The sequence below is a fragment of the Malus sylvestris genome, chromosome 10 (assembly GCF_916048215.2).
Source record: "Malus sylvestris chromosome 10, drMalSylv7.2, whole genome shotgun sequence".
NCBI lineage: Eukaryota > Viridiplantae > Streptophyta > Magnoliopsida > Rosales > Rosaceae > Malus > Malus sylvestris.
In genome coordinates, this window is record NC_062269.1 from 15,522,319 (window position 1) to 15,531,872 (window position 9,554).

At 39.1% G+C, this 9,554-nt stretch overlaps 1 protein-coding gene across 1 annotated transcript; it reads left to right on the plus strand.

Annotated features, from left to right (window-relative positions):
- Positions 1-8,063: 8,063 nt before the first annotated feature.
- Positions 8,064-8,931, plus strand: LOC126587539 (40S ribosomal protein S16-like). Its single transcript, XM_050252614.1, has one exon. The coding sequence runs from the start codon at positions 8,283-8,285 to the stop codon at positions 8,718-8,720; it is 438 nt and encodes a 145-aa protein (XP_050108571.1). The 5' UTR covers positions 8,064-8,282; the 3' UTR covers positions 8,721-8,931.
- The last annotated feature ends 623 nt before the right edge of the window (positions 8,932-9,554 follow it).

The window sequence follows — 9,554 nt, forward strand, 5'->3', positions numbered from 1 at the left end:
TCTCCAAACCAAGGGTGAGGTGTGAAGATGAAATGGATGACTTAGAGAAGAAAAGATTGCTAGCTAAATCTCCTCTAAGTGGCCGGCCTCTTTGTAAAGAGAAAGAGAGAAAAATGTTTCACCTCTTTGCCTCAAAGAAAACCCTAATGAAAATAAAGCTATAAAGTTGCTTTTATACTTCATTACAAGTGAGTGGCAAACTTGTAATTAATCCAAGTTTGCTCCATTCACCCTAATGGCCGGCCTTACCTTGTTATTGGGCTAATTTGCCCATTTTGTTTTAGTTGTCATACAACTTAAACATTATGGGCCTTCTGGACCAAAACGCTTTTGGGCCCCGAAACCCAAAACCAACTTAAAAGCCCAATACGAACCTTTCGTAAAATTAATTAACTAATTTAATTAATCTTTGACCATTCTTCAATTAAACCATTTAATTGCATATCCATTTCATTTAATTTCTTCACTATCGCCCTTACTCGGTGTACGATCCATTAGGTTCCAATTAGCGAGGTAGTGGGCGATTGTTACTCTTAACAATCGATTGTGAATTGAAACCACATTTCAATTCTCCCTTAAAATTAGTGTTTGCTAATCATTAGGGCTTCCATAAACCATGAGTGACACCTAGCAGTATGTCATGGTTACCCAAGCTAAGTAGAAGTGGTTGGAAAACCTATCCAGTTACAATTACAATTCAATACGGTCATTCTCTAATACAATACTCTTAATCACATTGTTTGAATGATAGTTTGTTTCATGTCTACTATCCAAAATGATACTTCTCTATATGATTCAATTGAACATGATTTGGAACAAACTTCCTAAGTTATATTCATATGCTTTGGCCAAAGACTCTCGAATCATATCTTAGAGTATTCTCCTTCCTCCATGGAAGGTTAGAGATCCCTTGTTGTACATTCATATGCCTACATGAGTAGATAGCTTGACCCCAACAATGTCGTGGACACTCCAATGGAATGCCTTTGACATGATCAAAGATCAAGGACCTAACCATTAGACATCTATGATGCCTCAGGTCAAAGGACTACTTTGCATATTGCAACTATCGAGTTCTTACATGACATGTATGTTCGAACTCTCTTTTGATCGTTGTTCAGTGTACTCGGTTACTCTTTCGAGCACCTATGTGTTTGTCTTAGTGTCCAACACTAAATGACTTGAGACTAGTCATACTCACGCTTGAGTCAACATAACACATACTAACCTTAGCGGATTGTCAATGCCCAATTGGCAATCCTATGGCTAGGAACGTTTTAGGAATGAACATAAAAGAAAGGTCTCGATAATCTAACTCACTTAGATCACTTATCTCTTAGATCAAATACATTCCTTGGATTCCCTTATTGCTTAAACACATGATACAATAAATAGTGATTAACAATAAGCTTTGCCCTTCATTAAACATATAAACGTTTAATACAATAAGTATTCCAAAAGCTATTACATCAAATGAGTGGCTTTGTGGGCATACCTCCAACAGGTGCGGCTAGATGTATAGAATGGTGAATGGTTGAAGGATGAGGCTAGATATATATAAAAAGGCTCTCCCCCCCCCCCCCACCGGCTAGGGTTCAGAAAAGGGTTTTAAATACTTAACTAATTTGTCCCACAATTGAATAGGTAAGAAAGAATCAGAAATTAAAGAGAAATAGGTAACAAAGATGCGGCACAATATAGGAAAGGTATTTAAGGTCAGAATTTAAGAGAGAAAAGGGAAGGAAGGTGCGGCTTCTTGTTTGAAGAAAAGGGAATGTGGTTTTAGGTCAGAAAATAGGCAAGGAGAGGATACCTTGTGCGGCAAGAAAAGGAAAAGACCTAGGGTGGTGCGCCTTGGACTTTAGGGCAAGTTTAGGACTTCCAACACATGTAATTAAATGTTCTAACATATTTTGGAACCCTTTTGTGGCTGGAACATAGGTGAGGAAGGATTAGAAAGCTTCCAAGTCAAGAATATAAACTTTCAAGAATGGAAACCTCAAAGAATAGAAACTTCCAACTTTAGACACTTTGGCTTCCAATTTTGAACTCTTTGTTCTTCATTTTCATTTCTTCATTTCTTTCATCTCATTATTCATTCCTAGTCTCCTTTGATCTTCAATTTTGTCCATCTCCCTTGCTCCATTCATAAGCTATCCATTCCATGCTCAAAACTGCTCCAAAAAGCTCCAAAATGCACTTCTTTGCCTCTTTAACCCTTTGGACCTACAAACACACGAAAATTGCTTGAAATACTAATTTAACTAAGAAATAACAACCTAAATGCACAATAACAAGCTAACTAAGTCTCATAAATATGCTCCTATCAAATTCCCCCACACTTAGCTTTTGCTAGTCCTCGAGCAAAACAAAACAAAACAAAAGAAACAAAACATACAATCTAAACCTTCCAACATTTGCCTCAGGGATTTCCAATGAAACATGACATGTCAAAGATCACTACTCACATGAATTTAAGCAATCCTTACCCTCGAGCATACTTAATCATAATCACCATTCATTAGTTCACATTTAATCAATTAAAACAACAATTTGAATGTAGTTACATGCTTTAGAGAATTCCCTCAATTCCTTACTACATATGCACTCAATTTTCACTCAGATTTTCTGACTACACACCCTACACTAGGTATATGTGAGAAGATTGATGTCAACATGAAAACTAGTACTCACATATGTTTATAACAAAGAAAGCAATTTCTGGAATTATCAATGCATGTATATATATGATCTCATGAACGGAATGCTACTACTTAGAAGTGAGAACCAGGGATTCCATATGCTCATACCAATTCCAAACTCCACAAATTGAAACACACAACACTCAAGATGGAAGTCAAGGGTTGAAACGGGGCTAAGGTATTGGTTAACAAAGAAAGGTAAGGGGAAACAAACGTTCTTAAAGCAATAGTGAGCAAAGTAATGATTTTGACACTTAGAATTAACTTTTGTATGTAAAAATCTACTTAAACACAAAGGGAAAGTTCATGCAACACTAAGGGTCAAATTCAAACTTTTGGACCCTTTCTTCAACAATCAACACATGTGAGGTTCATTCTCACTTATTTTTCAACTCTTTTTCATTCTTTTTACACTTTTCTTCTTCTTTTTCTTTTTCTACGAATTTTTTTTCTCTCTTTTTTATTGTTGTCGTGCCCTATGGCACACAAAATATACAATGTGAAACCTTTCCCCCACACTTGTTTTCTGCAATAATGTTACCCAAAAGGAATTCCTTCTAAGTCATGCTCCACTATACTTCAAGAACAAGGGTATGGAAAGTCCTATTCTAGGCTAGGTAGGGATAATGTGGTTAATAAAGAAAATAGGCTAAACAAGGCTCAATGAGGTTTAAACCTACAAAACAAATGACAAAGGTGGATTCGGCTATTTGGCTTTGGTTCACTAAACAACTTCATCTTGAATATGTGTTATGCAAATCAATGTCATGCTTTGAATGGAACGGGCATGAGTTCTAGTATTTAGAACTATAATGATGAAACACATTTTAAGTAGCAACCAAGCAAAGAATAATGAGATCATGCAAGGACTTTAGAAAACAAGAATGCATAGATTAATAACTCTCCAAATAAACGTTTAGGCTCAAGTCTCTCAGGGATGTAGTGTTAGTTTGAGTTCCTTCCTTCAAGCATGTTACAAAAATTGATTTTTTTTTCTTTTGTGTTTGCATGTGAATTCATAAACTATAACTAGAACTAAGCATAAACCAAAGAGCATATCAAACTTCCATCCATGTTTGTAACTTTCTTTAACAGTCATGCACTTAAAAACCAAATCCTCATCATTGTGTTGGAAGGTATCCTAAGACACAAACGACTCTTTTTTGAATTTTTTTCAAAACATTTTTCGATTTTTTCTTGCTTTTTCTGTTATATGACATAAAAACACTTTAAAACATACTAAAAACACTTAAAAACAGTGAGAAACAGCATTATAATTGATAGGTGAATAAAACCCACGAAAATCATTCTAAAACAGCTTGTTTACCCCCCCTTACACTTAAATCAAATATTGTCCTCAATGTTTCACACATAAACGTACACAAAAGCAATTAAACAAACAACGAATAAACATACTAAACAGGTTAGAATAGAAACAATAAAGATAAGGGTTTAGGAACGCAAATCTTTAATGTTGTTAAAGAGTCATGTGGTTCACCATTCACTAGGTTTTGAAAGTCATGGGTTTTAGAATTGTTTTTTAATGCATGCCTACTTTAAAGTGTTATTAGTTCGCTTATGTGTTCAAATCTTCTCACATGTTCTTAACTAGGACAAAATTTTTCCTTCAGCCTAGCCCTGGCCCAGGCGAGTACTGACACCAGCGTAGCACATAATGAGCAAATAACGTAAATATAGTCATGCCACAGTAATTCGATAATCCTAGCCAACATAATATTATTCATAGCAATAAATTTAATTAAGGCATCCTGTAGTATTTATAATGATTTCCTAATTCTCATCATTACGACATTTCGTATAAATGTTAATCTAATTACGGCATCACCTAGAAAATTCATTATTAGATGTATATATGGAAACTAAACCAATATATATATATATAAACAGACCCAGTCACAGATATTTTGTAAAATCCCACATCACCCAAAGGTGATGATCCTATAAGCCTTATATGTATATTCCCATCTCTACCTAGCACGAGGCATTTTGGGAGCTCATTGGCTTTGGGTTCCATGGGAATTCTGAAGTTAAGCGAGTTCACGCGAGAGCAATCCCATGATGGGTGACCCACTGGGAAGTTCTCGTGTGAATTCCCATAAACAAAACCGTGAGGGCATGGTTGGGGCTCAAAGAGGACAATATCGTGATATGGTGGAGTCAAGCCCCAGATGTGGTGTGGGCCCAGGCCGGGATGTGACAATTATGTATCAGAGCCAATTCATGGATGGAAATATGTCGACAAAGACGTCGGGCCCCTAAGGAGGGTGGATTGTAAGATCTCACATCGCCCAGGGGTAAGGATCTTGTAAGCCTTATATGTATATTCTCATCTCTACCTAGCATGAGGCCTTTTGGGATCTCACTGGCTTCGGGTTCCATCAGAACTCCGAAGTTAAGCGAGTTCGCGCAAGAGCAATCCCATGATGGGTGACCTACTGGGAAGTTCTCATGTGTTCCCAGAAGGAAAACCGTGAGGGCGTGGTCGGGGCCCAAAGCGGACAATATCGTGTTACGGCAAAGTCGAGTTTAGGATGTGGTGGGGGCCCGGGCCAGGATGTGACATATTTGCGAAGTCGTTGCCATTCAAACAAGTAGATATGGATTGCCGATGCTAATCGTACCTAAGCATAATAGAGACCCATTAGTAAAACTTAATTACAACGTTTGAAATTGAAGAAAAAAGACAACGGATTCGAAATCAACGCATCCTAATACGCTAAGAAGGGTCCCGAGCAAATTTTGTAAAAAGTCAATCGAGACACCCTGACAGTCAACTACGTTAAAACTTTGGAATTTCATTAAATGGATGTCAAAAATGGGTCCGGGCATCGAAATTAGCCTAAGAGGTTTTTCGAGAAAATTTGAAAAAGTCAACGTAAGGAATATTCCAGAATACTCTAAGTTCATTTAAGAAATAGGCTGGGCAGCATTAATGGGCCAAAGGCTTGGGCCGGCCCATGGATCAGGTTTTTTTGCCTTTCTCTTTTCTTTCTTGTTTTTTCTGGTTCGACTAACCCTGTTACAGGTTGCCGGATTCTGGGAATTTTGGTCGGGAAACTTCCCTAGCTCCGCTTAGCTTCGAATCTCAACTAAAACTAGCAATTTAAATACCAAATTGAAGTTCAAGAAGAGATCAAGAGAAATATAACAATATGAGGTCCTGCTGCCATGGCCAGAGTTGGCTAAAAAACGGCTCGAAGTCGTCGGATCTCTCGCCGAAAAACTAGGTTAATTTCTAAGCGTGTTTTCTGCATCAAAATGTCGCCAAAACTCCTTAAACATACCTAATCATACTATAAACCATGATCTACGAATATCTTAGGGGTTTTCGAGGCTTACCTTTGCCAGGATAACAAGAACTCACTGGAGTTCTCCATTTCCAGTTTTTCTCCGATGCGAGGTCTGAAAGTTGTTCGAGTTTGGGTTCTAGGCTTGGGAAGAGAGAGATGGGACGAGCTGGGGGTGATAGTGATGTGGCTCATGCACGAGGTACGTGGTGGAGGAGCGAGAAAGCTAAGAAAGTGTATGAGAGAGAAAGAGAGAGGGCTAAGAGAGTAGTGAGAGAGAGTCTAAAGGAGATGAGAGAGAGATAGAGAGAGATAGAGATGTCCGAGAGAGTGGGAAAATGATACAGGGACAAAAGGGAGAGGAGGCCTACATGGGTGGGTCCCACGAACACAAATGTCACATAAGAAAAATAATAATAAAATAATAAGGAGAAATATCTAGAATAGTGAATTTACTAAAATGCCCATTTGTTTCGTAGTTCCATAAAATCTTCATCGTTACTCCAAATTCGATTTCGTTTGCTCCCACGCGTTCGTACCACCGAGTACTTCGAGAATATGGTAAATTAATAACTCATACGCGTCATGTATAACGATCAACGAAAGTCAACAATCTCGCCACTAGGGGCATTTTTGTCAATTCACTCTTTTAGAATTTCTAAATTCATAAAATTAGGAACGGGTTGTCACAGTGGCTACTGCTGCTGGCATAACCACGGTACCTCATGGTGAGCCTCGAGGAGCGACTGTCTGGAGCCACATCACGATCTCATTCGGTTGGTCCATGTCCTTCAACGTAGGGGGTCCCATTGGTTATAGTTTGTAAATTTCCTACCATCGTAGTCGTGGATCTTCAAATGAAAGAAGTTGAAAGTGAGAGTCTTCTTCGAGTCTTTGGATCAAAGCTCTCAATGATAGCACCAATTTGTGGATGCAAATTTTCGCATTCCTTTGATTGACGAATCTGCACCTGCAAAATAATAATACCTAAGATTAAGGCCAAATGACTCACGCTCCCACAATGAATGTAGGGGAGGGGAGCTTTGACCGAAGAATCTCCGAATCCAAAGTTAGAATTCTTAAAAGAAAGTGTTTGAGTGTTTGTGGGTAGCGAAAGACCTCCTCAATTTTGGAGATAAATGGAGTATTTATAGGAGATGAGAGAAGCATGGGCCGACCCTCTAGGGCAGGCCCCATGTGGTATTTTGGGTGGAATATTCCAAGATATTTGTATAGATCCTATGTGGTATTTTGGGTGGAATATTCCAAGATATTTATGTAGATAAATATCTTGGAGTAATTAGGTAAATATCCTAAATTGATGAGACTAGGATTACTTATTTGAAAGAGATCTTCTCTGCTTAAGAATGTATTTATGATAAGAATAAGGAATTATCCTATCATAAATACCTTTGACTTTTCCTACGGGCAGGGGTGCCTTGAGCAGTCGTTGATCTCTGCCTACTCCACCTCAGTTGTGCATGGTGAATGAGCTGCTCCCTGCTCATTTAATAGGGGTAGTCTTGTCTTCCTTGGAAAATAATCCATGTGTCAGCTCCATGATTTTTGTGATTATTTTTTACTCCACAACACCCTTCACAACTCTATCTCTTTGCTTCTCTTTCCACGCGAATACAACACTCAACTATGCTTCTCTCTCTCTCTCTCAAGCAAAAACACACTCAGTGAACCAAAAAAGATTAAAGACATAGGATATATCGAGTCGCAATCGAAAGTCAGCTTCAATCCACCTGAATTGAACACCCTCACCCTTCAACAGCTCCCTCTCTCTGCCTCTCTTTCCTCGTGAAGGTGACCCTAACCTCTCATTCTCTTTGACAAAAACACACCAATGAACCAAAACAAAAAAAGTAGAGGTATGGGATTACCTGGTCATAATCGAAACAGAGCTTCAATCCACTTGAATCGATTGCCTGGTCTCCCTCTCTTTGCCAAAAACATACCGAATGAGTAATACATAAAAAGGTTTTCAATTGCAACGGGTTACAACAACAAAGTTCTATCCTAAGCTCGTCAGATCATGACCATTGGATTTTGGTCCGCACGCAAAGTCCGCACCTTAGAAACCCCAAATATAATTACTAAACTTTTTATTGGGTGCGGATTTGGGTGTGAGCTTCCCATCAGCCCGTTAGGTCCATACAGAAATCACCTAAGGCCATTATATAAATACCCTCAGTTACCCGCACACACCACTTCCTGTAGGTCTAGGGTTTTTCATTATTCAATTCAGAGTAATCAAACCCTAGCAATGGCGACTCCCGCAATCGAGTCAGTGCAGTGTTTTGGCCGCAAGAAGACCGCTGTCGCTGTCACATACTGCAAGCGCGGCCGTGGCCTCATCAAGATCAACGGCTGCCCAATCGAGCTCGTCGAGCCCGAGATCCTCCGCTTCAAGGCCTACGAACCCATCCTACTCCTCGGACGACAGCGCTTCGCCGGTGTCGACATGCGCATCCGCGTCAAGGGAGGCGGTCACACCTCCCAGATCTACGCCATCCGCCAGAGCATCGCCAAAGCTCTCGTCGCTTTTTACCAGAAATATGTGGATGAGCAGAGCAAGAAGGAGATTAAGGACATTCTGGTCAGGTATGACAGGACCCTCCTTGTTGCTGATCCGAGGCGCTGCGAGCCCAAGAAGTTCGGCGGTCGTGGTGCTCGTGCTAGATTCCAGAAGTCTTACCGTTGATTTGGGGCAAATGGAAGGCGAAAGATGGACAGGTTTAGCTTCTTCGTTTCGGTTTATGGTTTAAGGGTTATTGACTTTGTTTTAAGAAGTTGGGAAGTTAAATGGGTATTTTATAATTTTCCAGAATTTTGATCATCGAGACTTTGTTGTTGTTTTTGAGTATGTTGGATATTGAATGGTTACCATATTAAGTATGACATGCTTCAATTAATTACTAGTTTATTTTTCTACTGCGTGGCTTCATCCTTTGGATAAACTAGTGTGTTTTGGCTTGCTTAAAATGCTTAATCTTTAGGATTTCTATTTGTATGGCTTAGTATGCTTTAGCATATGTATAATGTTTTCGTTCTGGGCAATGCCGGCCCCCGGTCTCCTATGCTTTACCATTTATACAATGTTTTTGTTCCAGGCAATTTCGTCCCCCGGTCTCCTATGCTTTACTGTTTATACAATGTTTTTGTTCCAGGCAATGCAGTCCCCGGGTTTTTTGTGATTCATTAGACTCGCCGTAAGTTTTGTGATGTATAAACTGTCTGAGGCGGAAATTGGTTTGTTTTGATGGATGTCGATAGAAGAAAGATTTTGCATTGCAATGCATGGTTTACTTAGGTTTGGTCTATTTTGGGTACAAAAAGTTTGTAGTTTGATTATCAAGATGTCATTGATAAGCCTTTTGACACTGGTTCGTGCATATCTGATGTTATGAATTGATTTTGTATACTATTTCACCATGTACCATATATGTCTTTGTTATCGTACATGCCTTAGCTTTTGCAGTTATGTGTTACACATGTGAGCAATGTGGAAAAAATCTTGAGCAGCCTGGAAAATAGA

Coding starts and splice junctions, on each gene's coding strand:
- LOC126587539 (XM_050252614.1), top strand. CDS start 8,283: ATGGCGACTCCCGCAATCGAGTCAGTGCAGTGTTTTGGCCGCAAGAAG.